The sequence below is a fragment of the Hibiscus syriacus genome, unplaced genomic scaffold (genome assembly GCF_006381635.1).
Source record: "Hibiscus syriacus cultivar Baekdansim isolate YM2019G1 unplaced genomic scaffold, ASM638163v2 tig00000973_pilon, whole genome shotgun sequence".
NCBI classification, from domain to species: Eukaryota; Viridiplantae; Streptophyta; class Magnoliopsida; order Malvales; family Malvaceae; genus Hibiscus; species Hibiscus syriacus.
Genome location: NW_024061839.1, coordinates 153,504 through 174,061, shown reverse-complemented (window position 1 = coordinate 174,061; position 20,558 = coordinate 153,504). Strand labels below are relative to the sequence as shown.

The 20,558-nt window shown below is 37.8% G+C and overlaps 1 protein-coding gene and 1 long non-coding RNA gene across 2 annotated transcripts; both read right to left on the bottom strand.

Moving 5' to 3' along the window:
- Positions 1 to 1,014: 1,014 nt before the first annotated feature.
- Positions 1,015 to 18,087, bottom strand: LOC120118513. Its single transcript, XR_005515756.1, has 3 exons — positions 17,727 to 18,087; positions 17,543 to 17,649; positions 1,015 to 1,140 (listed from the first exon to the last, which is right to left on the bottom strand). It is a non-coding gene; the product is annotated as an uncharacterized LOC120118513 (long non-coding RNA).
- Positions 18,088 to 18,631: 544 nt separating this feature from the next.
- Positions 18,632 to 19,424, bottom strand: LOC120118504 (protein ELF4-LIKE 1-like). Its single transcript, XM_039138538.1, has 2 exons — positions 18,977 to 19,424; positions 18,632 to 18,712 (listed from the first exon to the last, which is right to left on the bottom strand). The coding sequence occupies exon 1, from the start codon at positions 19,360 to 19,362 to the stop codon at positions 18,988 to 18,990; it is 375 nt and encodes a 124-aa protein (XP_038994469.1). The 5' UTR covers positions 19,363 to 19,424; the 3' UTR covers positions 18,632 to 18,712; positions 18,977 to 18,987.
- Positions 19,425 to 20,558: the final 1,134 nt, after the last annotated feature.

Below are 20,558 nucleotides of genomic sequence, written 5' to 3'. Positions count from 1 at the left end.
ATTAAGCGTTTCCTGAAAGAACACAAAAAGAAAAGAAAAGAAAAAGCTGGAATACATTGAAGAAAACAGGTTCGAAGTCGAGTGTCTGAAACAGCCAACCTGCAGCTGCCATGGTTTCACCAGGACCAAAGTTTCTTGCTGATTAACACATAAAAACCGACAATTGTGTTCTTTTTACCTCATTCCGAGCAGGTGAAGACAAGACAGCAACAATGTCTTCTAGAAAATAAAGCTCCAAAGCACACATATGATCTCCAAAAGAACATCTGTAATACGCTCGACTTGTGTCATAAACGAGAGCCTTCACTGAGAACTTCAACTGTATCTGAATCATAAAACATTTAATGCAAGATATGAAAATTTCAAGTGCATGGTTCTGAGGGAACTTATCTAATTATAGATTAATTGATGTAAGAATGAGATGGAATTGAGCACTTACCTGAACTTCCTTAGAATTAAAATTTCCTACAGCAACATAATAATTAGAAGCCTTGGGAACTTCCTGTTGGATCTCATCATTTCCTGCAAATTAAGTTCTATTTCAACTGTATCTAATGCATTTCAGAGAAATATTCATGAACTTTCTTTCATATTAAAAACCTTACCATATATTATATTCCATGACAAACTTGTATTGGGATATGATGGATCTTCTACCCACTCACCGAGGCTTTCAATACCTTCAATATGTTTTAAAGAAATTACACCAATTAAAACATTTCAAAATTTGTGTACTAAACGTGTCATGTTAATCATGTTTAAGCCATCGTGTTTGTTTAAGTACTTGTATCACCACCAATGAGTGAAGCAGAAAGTTCAACCTTGGGCAACCGCAAGTGATAAAGGCAAGGAACCGGCGGATCTTATGGTGTATGAAATATTCACTCGAGACCCTTTGTATAAGAACAGCCACTCCTGGAAAGAATATTATAAAATAAATAGAACTCTAAACCATTAATGTAAAATCATGACTTACAGTTGAAAGTATGAAAGGAGGGAAAAAAGAATTTAATACCTTGTGGAATTTTGCAGGTATAATGATGTCATGTGTTTCAGACCAGGAGATTACAACATCTAAAGGAGGTGGTCTGTGAAATCCATACACCATTAACCCAGGTTTTGCTCATCCAAATCTTCAAACTGTAAGTAAATTAATCAAGATTACTTCAGAGTAATGGCACTAGTAGAAGCAAGTTATGAGTTTTGGATACGGATAGGTATCTAAATACCGATAAACTTAAAATTTAACCTTTGTTTTGGTATATTTAGAAGATTATATATACCCATGTCCAAATACATATCGGGTGTTAGATGAATGACTGTGCAGCTGGTCATGTTGCATGGAATGCATGGAGAAGGTTCAAAAAGGTTGCAGTTAGGTTCATGTGCAAGGAATGTGATGTGCTGCAGATGATCACAACCTCAGGCTGTTAGGAATAGCTCAAGTTGTTAGGAGCAGTTATCTTTGTCAATTCTGTTAGAAATGTTGCTTCATTGCTCAGCAACTCAAAGCTATATAAACAATGTAACTGTATCAAGTAATATATGAAAAAGAATGTAGTAGTTTGTTGAATTCATCTTTACAATTTCTTAACATGGTATATTTCGCTAAGGGTCCTGGGGTCTTCTCTTTCGTTGATGCTTAGTTTCTCACCTCTTTCTCAGCGTCATGTTTACCAACAAAAAGGTTAATGTGGTCTTGGATGAATCGAATTACCTGCTATGGAAACAGTAGGTTCTTCTTACGGTGCACAACCATCGTTTGGAACGACTTCTCAAAGGAACCATGCCCATTCCACCTAAATTTGTTGTTAATGCTAAGGTGCATCTGTTGCTAATGAGGCGTATGAGGATTTCCTGGCACAAGGCAGTGCTCTTGCCTCGTGGCTCTTGTCAACGATCAGTGCTCCTCTTTTGCCTCAATTCGTTGATGTTGAGTCTGAGTCTGCATCAGCTGTCTGGAGCACAGTTATCCAGTTCTTTGCAAATAAATCAACAACTACCATGATGAATCTGTACTATAAGCTACAATCGCTAAGGAAGGTGATGATTCAATGCGTGTGTACCTCACTCGCATCAAAGAGGTCTGTGATGCCCTTACATCCTGTGGCAGTCCGGTTTCGCAGGTTGAACATGTAGTAAGTATCCTCAAAGGGCTGCCAAGAGAGTATCAGTCCTTTATGGTTGTCATTACATCAAGTTCTGAGACTCTTTCTGTAACATCCTCAATATCGGGTTAGTGACTAAATTGAAAATTTTCAGAATTTGTTGGTTAAAGTAGATTAATTGAAAAGTGCAGGGGCATATTGTAAATTTTGTAGAGGATTAATTATCAATGAAGGAGAAATAGAAGGGCAAAATGGTCATTTGACCTATAAATGAATTAAAAATGAATAACACGTGGGAGATGAAGGGAAAAAGGGAAGCTTTCTAGAGTTCTCTCCTTCTTCTTTTTTCTCTTCACCGTGGAACCCAAAGGAAAGAGGTGAGTTTCCATGTTTGTTGGTTATTTGTTGAGTTCAAACTTGGTTTATGATCCTTAGGTGATAAGTAAGTTTAAGGAAATCTTAAATTGTCTTAAAACCATAAGATGAAGGATTTTGGAGAGTTTAAAGATAATGAGTTTTTAAATGAAATTCGGAAGAAGAGTTGATAAGTTAAATTGGAGGCTAAATTTGACTTGTCAAGGGTTAAATTAAGAGATATGAAGTGATAGAATTAAATTTAGAACAAATAGAAAATTTAGTATGATTCTTGAATTTCATGGAGAGGATTATATTTTGAAGATTAGGAAGTGTTGAATGAGTATTAATTAGTTTAAGTAGGTGTATGTAAGTTAAGGATATGAAAGGGGTTGAAATATGGCACAATTGAGCTAAAAGGAAGTGATTTTCGTGCTCAAAATATAATTCTGGGCTAATGTGCATCGGTACACATTCAATGTGCATCGATATATCAAGGGAAAATTTCCAGAAATTATTTAGTGTGTATCGATGCACCCCTTAAAATGAAAACATTGAATGTAATTTGTGTATCGATGCACAGGAAGTGTATCGATGCACCCATTAAAAATGGAAACATCGAATGTGATTTGTGTATCGATGCATAGTTAGTGCATCGATTCACAAGTTAAGGAATGTACCGATGCACTATAGAGTGTATCGATGCATACCTTAAATTAAAGATGTAATCAACCTTTCTTCTAGTCTAAGGAGTGAGCAATTAGAATATATCAATTAGAATACTGATATGGATCCATGTATAATTATGTAGATACGGAACTCTAGCAAGCTTTGGAACGATCATCGAGTTAGAATTCGATCGAAAAGAAGGAAGTCATAGGAATAATTAATAGTCAGTGAGGCCAAGGTGAGTGCATACGGATATTAAATATGACTCGATGGGAAATTAGACTTGTGACCTACATGTTGAAATATATGATTGCATGAGTAGAATAATGATTAAGATAAATATTGTGTGATATGACTTATATACATTAATATGAGTATATGTTTGTCATGATATATGTGTGTTATTGGTTATTGCATATGTTATACAATATATGTGAATATATGTTATGGTACATGTGAATATATGTTATGGTAAATGTGAATGAGTATAAAGATACATATGATAATATAAGAATTTGTGAGAAGATATAGGACTATGAGTTACTTGAATACATGAGTTATGCGATATTAATATGTGAAATGATATACATGTTATATGAACACATGAGAAGTGTTATAAGATAAGTGACATATGAATATGAAATCATATGAACATTGATATGTATATGTGAATATGTGAAATGATAACTAATAATGCCCATGTTATATGTCATGAGGGCTAGAGGTATAGTTGGCATGCCAAGAGTCGAGGGTTCTACGTGGTCCTTCGGGACATTTCATAGTGGTCATTCGGGACAAATTCTGTAACATCCTCAATACCTGGTTAGTGATTTAAGTGTAAGATTTTTTTTAAATTCAATGACCAAATTAAATAAATTGAAAAGTGAATGAATTAATTGAAAGATGTTGGTATAAGATTAATTAATAAGTGAAGGAGAAGTAAGAGGGTAAAAGGGTCATTGAGAAAATAAAAGAATAAAATAATAAATTGTGGGTATTATAATACCCATGTGAATGAATTGAGGAGATAAGTTTCCAGAGAGTTATCTTCTTCATCTTCTTCTCCCAAACGTGAAGCACCTAAGCTCAAGGTAAGAATCTGAATCTTGGTTGTTTCTTTGATTTTTGGTTTAGTAATGAAAGTTTGGATGTTATATAAGCTAAAGGAAAGCTTATATGACATTAAAACAACAAGATAAGTGTTTTAGAGATGAATTTGAAGAATGGGTTTTTAGATGAAATTTTGATATGGACGAGCTTTTGAAGTTTGAATAAGATTTTTGACTTGTCAAGAGGTTAATTAAGGAATATGGAGTGTAGAATCAGATTTAAAACATGTTGGAAAATTTGGTATGATTCTTAGTTTTAAGAATTTGAATGAAGTATTGAAGATAATAAGGTGTGTGAATGATAGAAGTTAGTTAAAATGGTTGTAGTTGAATTTAGTGGTATGAAAGGAGTTTTGTATGAGGAAATTCAGTGATGAGTTAATGAATTTTTAGGTGAAAATTTCCAGAATATAATAGGGGAACCGGTACCCCCACAGTAGGGAACCGATTCCCCCTAAAGGAAAAATGAAATATTAATTCCTTAAATTTGTTTAAGCTATTAGAGGTTAATTGCAAGGTTTAGGTTTTGATAATTGTTCAGAAATTATGTTTATGTAGATATCGAGCCTAAATGAGTTCCAGAACAAGGGACAAGTAAGATTAATCGAGGGAAAAGTAAAGAGATCTAGGTGAGTGCATATGCATAGCATGATTATAGAAATATATTCAATTCTAGACTTGTGATAAGTCTAGATTTTATATCTTGAAACATGATTACATTCCGTATTATGATACATGACATGAATTCATATTATATGCATTATGTGACAAATATGCAGAAAAAGTTATGTGATCTATGTGATAAAGGTAAGAATTTACATGTCTATGCGATATAAACTACGTGAAATGTAAAAGCCCATGTTATGTAGATGAGAACTATAGGTATAATTGGCATGCCAAGAGTAGAGGGTCTACGCGGTCCTTCGGGACAAATTTTACGTGGTCATTCGGGACATATATGTATTCTTTGGAACATGTATGAGGTCTTTTGAGACACCTACTTGATTCTTGGTATATGTATATGATTCTTAAGGAATTTCTATGTGGTCCTTAGGGGCATATTATATGGCACTACGGTGCAATTCTACGTGGCACTTCGGTGCATTTCTACGAGATCCTTCAGGATAAATTCTACGTGGCACTTTGGTGCAAATTTATAAGAGCTGTGGTGACAGTATAGTGCACAACCTCACAGTACTCACATAGCTCGGGTTCTCAGTATTGTATCATGGGCTATTGAATCTATTGAACCTATTGAACTTATTATATGAATTCATGATGATTAAATTGAGAAGATTATTGGTAAGGTACATTGTTATGCAGCTTACATGGATTGTATTGATGTTTTCATTACATTTCATCTTATTATGGCATCATTATTATATTTCATTGTTATTATTATTATGCCTCACTAAGTCTATGACTTAGCGTGTAAGTGATTTACACGTAGTACCAAGAACCAAGATTAGCAGAAATAGAAGTGGCAAAAACAACAACACTGCTATAAGATCAGAAGTAATTGATAAAATATGTATTTTGATTGTGTATAATATGTTGGCATGTAAGAAATGTAATAAGTTGTTAGTACGAATGCTCTGATCGAATTTTCTAATGTTTTGAACGTATTTATGTAAATGTAAATGTATAGTAATGAACGGTTAAATTTTTACGGGTTTTATGTATGTTTTACGGAAGTACTGTAGCAGTATTGTAGCAGGGGAATCAGTTCCCTGTAGCAGGGGAATCGGTTCCCTATTTGCAATCTGGAAAATTTTTGCAATCGGTTCCTTCATGATATTGTCTTTTTCTTTCGTTTCCTGTGTCAATCTGGAAAACTTGTTCGCGTGTTGTGAGTACTATAAAATATACGCAAATAATGTGCAAGTATACACAATCGCTCAAGTAATATAATGATGAGTGAGTATCGTCTCCACAGGGATTGGGTGAAATTACGAAAGTCTAACTAAAGCAACGCACTAAATTATCTAAGTATAGTTAGTCTTGATATATACAAATGTCACGACAATGGATATGTGTATGCTGGTGGATAGTGTGATGGTGTAGCAAATGGAAATGCAATGTCAATGATGGATGTTTAATATTGAGTATGGTGAAATGTTGAGGCAATGAGAAATGGTAAAGACAGTAAATAAAAATATAAATGAAATAAGAAGAAAATAATCCTCACGTGACAAGCTTCCAATGAAATGAATGGTAAGGATTGGTCTAAGGTTGCTAAACTTATTTCTCAAGTATATTTAAGCTATCTTGTCTTTACTTACTCGACAGGGCTTTCCTAAGGTGTTCAAAAGAACCTAACAGAATAGGATGCCAAGGCATCTGCTCTCACTCAACGATGTTTGACAGCCTACCCTATTGATAAAGACACCCTTTTTAGTCGTTGAAATCCTAACCTAGTCTCTTCCGAGATCTAAGGGATTAAGTTATAATATTCCTAGGCCGGTTCAAAGCCCCTTGAAAATACCATAACCCATTGCTTATGAGGATCTTATCTTGCGTTTCTTCCGAATACTTACAAGTATTTTTAGTTTAGGATTCTTCCGAATACCTACTCTTCATCTAAGAGATGGACATTTCCATGCCTCTTACAAGCCTAGATGGTGAAGCATTCATAAGCAAAGCAAGTAAAGAACCAAAATAAACTTAAATATACTATTGAAAATAAAGTTCAAACAACCATTCAACCAACCACCACCAAATAAGTTAGTTCATGGTGGGGTTCGAAATATCCAAACACAAAGTCATGAAAATTCGTTCCAACAACCCACAAAATAATATAAAAATAGCAGCAAAAAGGGAAGTGAGAAGAAGCCTTCGACGCGCCACCGGAGGTCTCCTCTCGGCCACCACGAACCACCTAGCTCGCTAGCTCTTTTCGGCGCCTAGCTTGCTACTCCTTGGAGCTTTATCAATGGAGGAATATTCCAAGGAAAAAGAAAGGAAAAAGAGAAAATAAAAATCTGACTTTTTTGCTCTATGTGTGTGCTCACCGTCCTCTCCTCTCTCTCCCACGAGGTGTCATATATAATAAATAAAATATCTAGGGGTAATGATGATTTTTTTGGGTGCAAAATACCCCTCATACCCTTATAATCACATTTTGTGCATGAACATTATCCTCCAAGTGGCAGTGGTCCATTGGCAGCTCTGGCAGGCGTTACAGCAGTCCTCCACGTGCAGAGACAGCTGTCCAGTGCCAGCTGTCTTTATGCAGAAATATCTTTTTGTCTTTTTCTGCACCAGAAATGCCAAGGCATTTAAATCTTCTTTAGCAACGTGTGATGCCGCGACATTACTTCCCAAAGAATCCTTTTTCTTGCTATTCCCTGCACACCATAGACAAACTGCACCTTTCCCTCAAACAACACCATTAAGGAATAAAATAGTACAACCACCACAAATGCATTATATGCAACTACATGATCCTAAAATGACTAAAATGAGCTTTTAAACAAACAATAACTTAAGTGAAAAAGGCTTTAAAAGTAGCCTTTTTAGGAAGTTAACACCCCCCCAAACTTAAGCTATTGCTTGTCCTCAAGCAATGGATAGCAGTTACATAAGCATAATGTCATGGCAGAGTTCGATAGTAAGACAGTAGAACAAAATTGAATTTCAACCCTCAGAACGATAGGCTTCAACATGCTAGACTTATCAAGAATTCAAGTACTTTTCCCTAGGTCAAAATCCTTTGTGGTAGTGTGTGTGCGTGATTGTATCCAATCTATACTTAGCGAATTTAGATAATTTCTAATCAAGTCCCTTAGTTTTTGTCAAGACATTTACTTATTATTAAGCACATTTTTACTCCATTTTCTTTGATTTTTTTTAACTGTTACGAAGGGAGTCAGCTCATCACACCTACTCTCCCACACTCTAGATGAAAGGGAGCATACCTTCCATCCCTGAGCTAGTTAAGTAGAGTCATCCTGTGACTTCTTTCATTCACTCATATGCACAAGGCTTCCATTTATTAAAGAAAGTTCCAGGAAATGCCACTGCAAAGAGGAGTGTCCCTCTACAGCTATGCTTAAGCATTTATTCACAATTTCATTTCTAAGGGAGTTTGTTTTTGATTTTTCTTTTAAACACCATACTATATTTCAATGCCAAGACTAACTAAAGTTCCTTCATAAAAATTTCCTAAATTTTCTAAGTATAGAGAACATACAAATCGTGTAAATATTTTTCACAAAGCATCAAGCCCTAGAGTGAGTTCTATCATTCTCAACAGTCATTTACATTCAGATTCTAGCCTAACAAAATTATCATCATCGGGTATCCTCAAAACATTTTATCTAACTGTCCTACCATTTACTGATGCCATGGCATAATACTATGCTAATGCTATCATGCATATGACCTACCAAGAAAAATACCTCCCCCAAACTTAAGGGAAGCATTGTCCTCAATGCTTTAAAGAGAACTAGACTAACTATAAACTATATGTTATGCAACTAAATGAAAATGGATACAAGAGAGGTACCTCAATGTTTATGTGGTGGTGGTGCTTTGGAGGTGCTAGCAGCTCCTCGTCGGGTGCGCTTTCGGATAGGTGCTGGGCTGGACTCGAAAGAAGTGGAGTAATAGTGCGCAATGCGTCCAGCCGTGGTCTTGGTGCGGCGACCACTACGTTGTACATGAGAAGGATTGGGTGTTGGGACGGGGCTGGGTGTTTCTTCGACAGGGACAATGGGCGGATATTCAGGAGTCTCGGACCGGTGTGTATCAGGAGTAGGGTCAGCAGCAGGAGGATCGGGTGCATCGTGCTCAGGCTCTAGAGATGCCTCGGCATTGAATGCCGGCATAATTTCGTCTGGGAATCCAGGAAAATTCCGTTGTCCGTGGGGAATGATTTCTTGAAAGAATGATTCCACCACAGCATCTCTATGCTTCACATATCTAAAGAAGTTACGGATGTCACCGTGTAAAGCATGCATTTGAGTTTGAGTCTGCGTCACAGCTTCCTCGAGAGCAAGTAACCTTGCCTCGGCATTCGATTCTGTAGCACCTGCAGATTGCTCATGAACAGGGTCGTTAGACTTGGGATTTTCAATTCCCAACAATAGTGGAAGTCTAGCCCTAGTGATGCCCGATAATCCAGGTAAAATTTCATCAAAAGCATTTTTCTCAACCTTTTTCTTACAACATAAAGAGGTAATTAAATTAGGAAACACCAAAGCACTTGCCTTTTTACCCAAACAGTCGTGAACTTGCTGAACAATGATACGACCCACATCGATCGGACGAGATACCATTATAGAATGTAAAAGCAATAAGCGTGAAAGTGATACCGTAGTGTTGTGGGAGGTGGGCATGAGTTTATGCTTGAGGAAGTGATTCCATAATTTGGCACGCGGCTGAAGACGTTCCCGGTTGACCGAGTATCGGCTCGTCTGGCGACCATTCCACTCAGTGTTTTCAAAACAAAGGTCCTCCAAGACCCCATCGTATGTGTTGCTATCGGCTTCCTCTTCGAACATGGCATGACCGTCTACTACCTCCTGTAAATGAAAATAACGATTAATAGCAGTGGATGTAAAACGGATTTGCTTACCTCGAACGAAGATGGAGTGTTGATTGGGCTTGGAAATGTTCGCATAGAACTCTTTAACTAATGAGGCGTTCACCGAACCAGGATGACGGGCAAACTTCTGCCACTTGAGCGGCGTCACGATGTCCATAACTTCGGGTCCAAAACTACCATCGGTTTCCTCGGTAAAAATAAATCCTAACTCAAAAAAGAGTTTTCGGTTCTTGAAGTTTTGGAACCGAGCCTTAGCCTCATCGTTCTCAAATTGTTGCCAAGCGGTCGTGTCGGTTGGAGCCGGTCTTGAGCGCACCATTTTCAGTGTTTTTGAAGTAAGAAAAATGAAAAAGGAAGAAGCTTTTGAAAGCTTTAAAAACTTAGATGTATTTCGGCTATGGAGAAATAACAAAGAAAGAAGATGAATGAAAGAAAGAGAAAAGGTAAAAGTTAAAATGAAAGAGAAAAATTAATAATGAAAGATAAAAGAAAAAGTTAAAAATTTGGGAGGGAAAATGGGTGATATGACGGTTAAGAGAGAAATTAGTGGGTGGGGGTTATGCGTGTATGGGGAAGGAAAAACTGCCAAAAAGCAATTATGTGATGGGACAAAAACTGTGGAAAGAGAAAAGTAAATGTCAGAAATTAAATTAAATAAAAAGAAACAAATCAAAAGAATATCTCTCCAAGTAATGCTTTGTCATTTCCTCCCTTTGGTAACCGCTCCTTGTACGGTTTGCAGCAATGTGGTCCCTACAAATCAGATCAAAAATTAATTACAAAATAAAATAAAATAAAACTAAAGAAAAAACTTGAATGTTAAATTTTATTTATGCACAGACACAAATTCCATGCCGAGGCATCGAATTTTGGTTCTCCTTTGAGCACGCTTCAGTATCGTGCAGCCGTAACACGTCTTTGTTGTGCGGTGGTGGAATTCCATTGTAGGCTTTCAGACGCTGGCCATTGACCTTGAAGATCTTCCCATTGTCTATTCTCTTGATGTCAACAGCTCCATGGGGATAGACATAATGCACCTCAAATGGCCCTGACCATCGAGATTTTAGCTTCCCAGGAAAGAGTTTAAGTCTGGAGTTGTAAAGCAAGACTTGTTGCCCCACATGAAAATGTCGTGGCATCAGTTTTTGGTCATGCCACTTCTTGGTTTTCTCCTTGTATATCCGAGCATTCTCATATGCTTGTGCTCTAAACTCTTCCATTTCATTAAGTTCTAATAATCTCTGCTCCCCAGCTAGTTGAGCATCGAAATTCAATCGCTTGATAGCCCAATAAGCTTTATGTTCAAGCTCAACCGGGAGATGACAAGCTTTACCATATACTAACTTGAAGGGTGACATCCCCAAAGGAGTTTTGAATGTTGTTCTGTACGCGCAAAGTGCTTCATCCAACTTTGGCGACCAATCCTTTCGCTTTGGGTTCACCACTTTCTCTAAAATCTGCTTGATCTCTCGATTAGATATCTCAGCTTGGCCATTTGTCTGCGGATGATATGCCGTGGAAATCTTGTGTCGAACTCCATATCTCAGCAATGCCTTGGCAATCAAATTGTTATCAAAATGGGTTCCTTCATCACTGATGATAGCACGAGGTACTCCAAACCGAGTGAAAATATACTTGTGCAAAAACTTGAGTACGGTCTTGGAGTCATTCCTTGATGTTGCTATTGCTTCCACCCACTTTGACACATAATCCACAGCAAGCATATATATAATTTTCCTTCAGAAGATGAGAATGGTCCCATGAAGTCGATGCCCCACACATCAAACAGCTCTATCTCCAAAATATTTTACAGCGGCATCTCATGTCGTCTGGAGATGTTTCCAGTCCGTTGGCATCGATCACATCCTTTGTAAAATGCTTGGGCATCTCTAAACAAAGTTGGCCAGTAAAAGCCTGATTGCAGGACCTTAGCAGCAGTCCTTGTTCCACCAAAATGGCCTCCACTTGGGGCCGAATGACAATGGTACAAAATATCACTTTGCTCCTCTTCAGGTACACATCGTCTAATGAGCTGATCGGCACAATGTTTGAACAGATATGGCTCATCCCAAAAATAGTGCCTTGCATCGTGCTTGAACTTCTTTTTAGCCTGACTATTCAAATCAAAAGGCACAATTCCACTAACAAGAAAATTAACAAGGTCAGCGTACCACGGGATTGCCGCGGCATATAAAATTTTCTCATCAGGAAATTCCTCTTGGATATCTACAGTGTCATGGCATTCAGAATTGTTCTCTAGCCTAGATAAGTGATCGGCAACTTGATTTTCAGTTCCTTTTCTATCTACCACCTCTAAGTCAAATTCTTGCAAAAGTAAGATCCACCTAATAAGTCTAGGCTTGGCATCCTTTTTGTTCACCAAGTATTTTATAGCCGAATGATCAGTGTGAACAATAACTTTAGTGCCTATTAGGTAAGGTCTAAATTTATCAAAAGCAAATACCACGGCAAGTAATTCTTTCTCAGTGGTGGTGTAGTTCAATTGTGCTTCATTTAAAGTGCAGCTAGAGTAATAAATAACATGAAAAATTTTACCTCAGCGTTGCCCCAAAACAGCTCCTACGGCATAGTCGCTTGCATCACACATCAGCTCAAATGGTGATGTCCAGTCGGGAGGGACTACAATGGGTGCCGAGATCAGTTGTCGCTTTAGCTCAGTAAACGCGCCGAGGCATAATTTGTCAAACATAAAGGGTTGGTTCTGTTGAAGCAATGTGCACAAGGGTTTAGAAATCTTGGAGAAGTCTTTGATAAACCTTTTATAGAATCCAGCATGTCCAAGAAAACTTCTTATTCCCTTGACCGAAGTTGGTGGTGGCAACTTTTCAATCACTTCAATTTTTGCCTTGTCTACCTCAATACCCTTGTGTGAAATTTTGTGGCCTAATACAATGCCTTCAGTCACCATGAAGTGACATTTTTCCCAGTTTAAGACCAACTCAGCCTCCTCGCATCTCTTGAGAACTTTTGCTAAATTGCCGAGGCATCGTTCAAAATCATCCCCACAAACAGAAAAACCGTCCATGAAGATCTCCAGAAAAATCCTCAACCATATCTGAAAATATAGCTTGCATACAGTGCTGAAACGTTGCCGGGGCATTACAGAGTCCAAAAGGCATCCTCCTAAAGGCAAAAGTTCCTTAGGGACAAGTAAATGTAGTCTTCTCCTGGTCCTCTGGTGCGATGGCAATTTGATTGTACCCCGAGTACCCATCCAAAAAGCAATAGAATGCTTTGCCGGCCAATCGATCCAACATTTGGTCGATGAAAGGTAGAGGAAAATGGTCCTTCTTCGTAGCTTTGTTGAGTTTTCTATAGTCCATGCATATCCTCCATCCGGTCACAGTGCGAGTGGGTAATAGCTCATTATCCTCATTCGTAACCACCGTCGTGCCTCTTTATTTGGAACGCATTGGACAGGGCTCACCCATGAGCTATTGGAGATAGGGTAGATCACTCCATCATCAAGCCATTTCAGAATTTCTTTCATCACCACTTGCTTCATAACAGAGTTTTATGCCAAACTCAGTTATGTAATGTGTCGAACTCAGTTATGTAAATATGGTTTTATATTAATAAAAGTTTAAAGTTTCGTATAATTTTTTTGGATGTACAAGTTTGGAAAAGTCAATGTGGCACCTCAGACTCGTATTCGGGTCGGGTACGTGTTGGGTGTTACACTTTCACTTGATCGAGTTTACTCAATGCTGGTTGATGTAGAGACACAGCTGGTTGGTTTTGATACACAGCATGAGAGCCTTCCCATGAGTGAAAGTGTGGCTCAAAGGCAGTTACATGGTGGATCTACTCGATCTGGACCTTCTCATGATTTCAAACAACATCCCTCAACGATGCGTGGTGGTCGAGCTTGTGGTAGAGGTCGAGAACGACTTCAATGTCAATTGTGTGGTAAAAATGGTCATTCGGTTGATAGGTGCTGGTACAACTTTGACCGTGACTTTGCAGGATTCCTTTCCACTAGTACTCGATCACAGTATAAGGATGAGTTGAGCAGTGTCAACTATGTTAACCTTGATAATGTTGCTTGTACATGTTATGCCAACAAGACTGGAGCAGATGTTGTGTCTACGTAAACGAGTGTGGCTCCTGCTGCAGCCCTAACTTCATCTCGTGCTCAGTGGATAGTGGACTCAAATGCGACGCATCATGTCACCCCTAATGCCTCCCATATTAATCATCCAACCGATCTTGATGGACCAGGTAATCTTATGGTTGGAAACGGAACTTCTCTTGCAGTTAAATCAGTAGGTCAATATGTTTTAAGGTCATCTTATCAAACTTTTCTCCTTAATGATCTACTGCATGTCCCTAAAATCACTAAACATCTTCTCTCGGTTTCGAAGCTTGCTAAGATAATCACATCTACTTTGAATTTCATGCTGATGGTTGTAGTGTTCGAGATGAAGTAACAAGCAAAGATATTCTTCGAGGGAAGCAGACAGGAGATCTCTATTCTTTTACTTTAGATAGTAGTTGAATGGTTGTAATAAGGCAGAAGCTTATGCAGTACATGATTCTTGTAATTCCTTTGAACTCTGGCATGGGAGATTAGGTCATCCAACTTTTGCTACTTTGAAATTAGTTTATAATTCCATTTCTGTTAACATTCCATTTCTATTAACATTCCAAGTAATGCAAATCAGCTATATGTTGCTTGTTGTTTGGGTAAAAGTCACAAATTGTCATTTGTTGATTTAACAACAGTTTATGATATCCATTTCAACTTGAGTTCACTGACCTTTGGGGGCCTTCACCTAAGCCTTCAGCTGGATTTCACTATTACATCTCCTTTGTAGACACATGTACGAGGCATACATGAGTGTATTTATTGAAAAACAAGTCCCATGCTATTACTGCATTTAGGTTGTTTAAAACAATAGTTCAGACTCAATTCTCATTACCAATCAAAGCAATACAAAGTGATTGGGGTGGTGAATACAAGAACTAGTCAGATGAGTTAGCTTCTGAAGGTGTCTTGTATAGAGTTACTTGTCTCCATTCATCCGAGCAAAATGGGGTTGTTGAACGCAAGCACAGGTACCTAATAGAGTTTGCCCTCGTGCTTTTGGCTCAAGCTTCACTCTCAATCAGGTTCTGGTCTTATGCAGTTACAACAACTGCATACCTGGTAAATAGATTACCAACTAAGGTGATGCACAACGTTTCACCCTTTGAGAAATTATTTTCCAAGAAGCCTGATTATAAAACCATGCGAGTATTTGGTTGTAGATGTTTTCCACATCTGTGAGATTTTCAATCTCATAAGTTGATGCCACGATCTCAATAATGCACTTTTCTGGGCTACAGTCCTCAGCATCAAGGATTTCGATGTCTTGGAACAAATGGTCGGATATTTATTAGTATAAATGTGAAATTTAATGAGCTTGTTTTTCCTTTTGCAGTTGTTAAACAATGTAATTGTCCTCGTGCAGTTACCTCAACATGACCTGCAGCCCTTGAATCATTCTTAGAAGACATGCTGAATCTCCTCCTGATGTGGTTCATTCTCTGGAATCTAGTAGTATGCCTTCTCAGACAAGTCACACTGAGAATGAAGCGAGCCCTGTGAATGTTATGTATGAACCTTCAAATCACTCGACTGGTAGTCCACTACTTAGTACCACTCCAGTGGTCGATACTAGAGAAAGTCCTAAGCCAAATCAATAGTCTCTTGAAGTTGACAGTGTGCCTGATCAAGTACCCTTGGTCAATGCTCATCCTATGGTTACTAGAAGTAAGCATGGTATCTTTAAACTGAAGGTACTCTTTTTTGGGGAATATGTTGTTATTCCTGTTGATATTCATCAGGCTTTACAGTCCACTCAATGGACATCAGCAGTTCATGATGAACTTGCTGCTTTACAACGAAATGGAATATGGTCACTAGTTCTACTACCAACTGGAAGAACAACAGTTGGTTGTAAATGGTTATTCAAATTGAAAAAGAATCTTGATGGCACAATACAACGATACAAAGTAAGGCTTGTTGCCCATGGGTTCTCACTAGTACCTGGACAAGACTTTAAAGAAACTTTCAGCACAATAGTTAAGTTTCCAACCCTTAACGTTATTTTATTTGTTGCAGTAACCAACAACTGGCCACTACGACATGTGGATGTTGACAATGCATTCCTTCATGGTGAGTTGAGTGAGGAAGTATTCATGAAGCAACCACCGGGGTTTGAGAAAGTGACTGAGGATGACACTAAGCTTGTATATAAGTTGTATAAGGCTTTGTACGGGTTGCGTCAAGCTCCCAGGAACTGGAACAACAAATTAAAACAAAGTCTATTGCAGATGGGATTTCGAATGTCAAAGGCAGATGCATCATCGTTTGTCTCACTTGTTCAAGGGGAAGTAACATATGTGCTTGTCTATGTAGATGATATTGTGGTTACTGGGCAATCCACTACTGCAATCGATCGCGTGGTTCTTGCACTCAAATTCAGTTTCTCATTGAATTATCTTGGTGAGTTGCATTATTTCTTAGGAATTGAAGTTCAGTGTAGCAATTATGGTATAATGTTATCTCAAAAGAAGTTCATTTTAGAACTGCTAGCAAAATCTGGCATGTCAAAGGCAACACCTACCAGCACTCCTATGGTAGTCTCTAATAAACTTCAAAAGGAGGCAGGAAAGCTTGTTGATGATGCTAGGGAATTTTGAAGTATGGTTGAAGTGTTACTCTATGCCTGTCACACAAGACCTAACATAGTTTATAGTGTGAACTAGGTTGCACAGTTCATGCATGAACCTCGTGAGAATTATCTATTGGTTGTCAAACGTATCCTACGATATCTAGCTAGCACTATTGAATATGGTTTAATTTTTAAACCGTCAAAGGAAGCAATGAGAGTAACTGCATTTGCAAATACTAATTGGGGTGGCTACATGGATGATCAAAGATCCATGTCTGATCAGTGTGCGCTAGTTGGTGGTAACTTAGTATCCTGGAGTACAAAGAAACAGAAAGTTGTCTCCAGATCCACCATGGAAGCAGAATATCGCAGCCTAGCAGATACGGTTGCAGAAGTTACCTGGATCGATGCATTGTTGAATGATATTGGAGTAATAAGGCAAAAAAGACCAATCATATGGTGTGACAACACAAGTGCGATATCCTTAAGTGTTAATCCTGTTCAACATTCATGATCTAAACATGTAGATTTAGATGTGCATTTTGTCAGAGAAAAGATTGCTGGAAATCAGTTGTTTATTAGCTATGTTCCAGCAGCATATCAGCTTGATGATGGTTTCACAAAGCCACTGTCAAAATTAGCTTTTGCATTATTCCGAGAGAAGGTGTGTGTTTCTCTAGCAAATGAAGGAAGAGAAGAAGAAACATGAGGAATGTTAGATGAATGAAGGTGCAGTTGGTCACGTTGCATGGAATGCATGGAGAAGGTTCAAGAAGGTTGCAGTTAGGTTCATGTGCAAGGAATGTGATGTGCTGCAGATGATCACAACCTCAGGCTGTTAGGAATAGCTCAAGTTGTTAGGAGCAATTATCTTTGTCAATTCTATTAGAAATGTTGCTTCATTGTTCATCAACTCAAAGCTATATAAACAATGTAACCCGTATCAAGTAATATATGAAAAAGAATACAGTAGTTTGTTGAATTTATCTTTACAATTTTTTAACATCGGGCAAGAAGAATCAAGCAAGTACTTAAGAAAATAGGAGAAAGAATGGGATATACAGCAGTATTTACCTGAATAGACTGAACAAATAAAGAGTTAGCTTGTAAAAGGCGTGAGAAATTTGGACCCATTTGTAAAGTCACAGATCCATAAGAACCCAGAATCATTATCATGGATGCTGCAAGGACAAAAAAACTAAGTTAAAAGTTAAGTCTTCTTAGTAAAAAAAAAGGAACAGAGAGAAAGAAAACTAACCCAAAACACAAAATGTGATAAGAACAACGCCGCAAGACCAAACATCATCATTCATAATCCTATCAAAACTTAGCACATCATATATTGATATATTGAGATGATAAGACGCCCAAGAAGAATGTTGTTGCTGTTGCCGCTCCTGGTGAAGCAAGGTTTGACCAGTTCTTTAGCCACCATTACTTTCTTCATCTTCATGGACTTCCAATCTAGGAGGAGGGGGAGGTGAAGGTGCATGTTGACTACGGTCCGATGAATGTTCCATTTTCAAACTTAAAAACATGGTATAAAAACAGAGTAGTAGTAAAGATGAAGAAATAAAGTTAGCCACTAAAAGGAAAAGAATTGGTTTTCTTTCCCCTTTTTTGTGCTATTTTCCCACTTTTTGAGTGACTTAAAAGATTGAGGAATTTGAAGTAGCAGAGATGGATGATTATGATTGAAGTTGCCATTGGTCCTTTGTTGTTCCATGCGGACGTAGGAATGGCAGTTGATGAATGGCAGGTAGGCAGTTGAAAGCCTAGCTTTGTAGTGCTGCCGACCAGTACATGTTTTTCTTTATTGCCTATTTTACGTATTGTTTATAGGTTTTTATAATGGAGAATAATTTCCTTGTGTGTGTATGTTTTTAAAGATGTAGTTTTGTTTTTACTTATTAAAAAGCTCACGACAATTTGTTAGTTTTTTTCTTTCACAAATAAGTAGGTGAATTCCTTGATAAGTTTTTCTTTTGCAAATGCTGATCCCGGCACCAATGGCTCACAGTTTTTCATTACAACTGCGACGACAAACTGGTAGGTATAGATTTACGATTGCAACTAATAAAGAGGATATAGTTATAACATTTGTTAGTTTTTTTCTTTTACAAACTGAATGGAAATTGCGAAAAATTAGTTATACATTGGTTATACGAAAAAATGCAAACAGAGAAAATACCTCGTATAAGTCTGTCTGCCGGCAAGATTAGAAGGGACAAGGAAGTCCCGCAGCTATAAAATAAAACAAACACACACAAAATGTTAAGCACAACCACCATCAGCTTAACATTAACCTTAAATGTGAAAACATGGTCCCATTAGAGTTCAGTTCACAAATGACTAAGAATAAAACAGAGGACAGCTTGACTCGTAAAACCTTAAACAACACCTGAAACTGGAACTTCTTATTGAACAAAACAAACATGCTGACTAACAAGACAAAATATTGAACCTTAAATTCAAAAGATGAAAGCTGAAGGTTTTCCGGATAATTACTCGAATTTAGTTCAAGAGCGCCGGCTTTCCACCTTCCCGTTCCCGGTCCTTTTGCGTTGATCAACAGTGTCCAAGAAATTGACCGACAAATTTAAGTAAATCTCGATAACCTTTGAGATATTCCCGTTGATCTCCCGTATCAAACCGACGTTCTTAACGAGATTGTCGGGAATCTTTGACTGGTGATTCTCGTTCACTCTCTGGATGAGTTCCCGGTTCTGATTCAATACGGCCTGCGCCTTCTTAAAGCTGTTGCTTAGCGTGTCCCAGACCTCCACGTCACTCTCCTCACCATCCGTTTCATCTTCATCTCCGCCACTGGTTCCGTTCGGCTTCTCGAATCCGATGTCGAAACGCTTGTTTTTGTTCCTGCAGGTGTCGGCCATGGCAGCCTTCACCAAAAATGAAGCTTCAACCCGTTGTTTATTTTTTATATTAGCAACATTTTTTCCTTTTTCCTTGTTTCTCAGTTACTTAGGGTTTGAAAGCAACCAACCAGAAATGGCGGTTATGTCTGTGATGGGAATGAATGACGGTCCAGTTATTTGGCTACAGAGTAGAGTTGACTGTTTCATGAGGAAATACGATTTGATTTGTGAATGAGGAGAGTTGTCATGGAGGATGTGAATTTTACAACGTGTGTATTCGTCGTGCATATACTTTGTTTGTTGAGATATTTTACAATCTCAAAAAAGAATAATTAAAATATAAATATCTGCCAACAACCTAGCCAGGAAGAAAAAAGTTTTAGGAAAAATGGGTCCGGATGCACGTGAACTACACTTTCACTTGAACGCGCGTGGATATCAACTACCCGACTGCTAATGTTGACGTGAACTGATTTCGTTATACGAAAGAAGTCTAACGTTGCTACGTTGAATTCTTTGCATAAACTTTAAAGTCTTATTGAAAATGAAGTACTATTAATTAAGTGTTTTTATATAAAATTGTATTTAACTGAATTCTTAGTAAACATAATAATTAAATGTTTAGTCAATAATTTTTATTAACTAATTTGACAGGAAGTCTGAAACTCATCATCTGTTCTATACTTGAACTTCCTTCTTTGCATCTCATCCATGACTCTCTGCAAATAATAAAAAAAAGGACCAGTTTAACGAAAGAAACAGAACTGAAAAGGTCTCACAAGGATATGTATCACGACGAGGCCCGGGGCCAATCAAATGGTGATGGGTCGTGACGTAACTTGTAGGGAAAATGGAGACTCGTCAACGAAACAGTACCTAAATGTCACAGCTCAAACAACTTCAGGCCATCAAAATTTCCAGAAAGGATTGAATCAACAAAATTGTAACAATTCTGATAAAAAAAAAAGGCTGCCCACCAAAGCAGCATCACGAACACCCAAGCTATGGCCTACGAACACGTCTTTAAAAACTTTACCCGCGGTAGCAGATGGTAAAACCCGCTTTCTTTTAATCCCGCGAGTGTTACTGTTACCGTCCCGTTTTTTTCAAGAGTACGGATTAATGCTCGGATATTGAAGACACCAAATTTTGTACTATGCTATTATATAATATACTTACATCATATATTATATTATATAATATATCTTTTTATT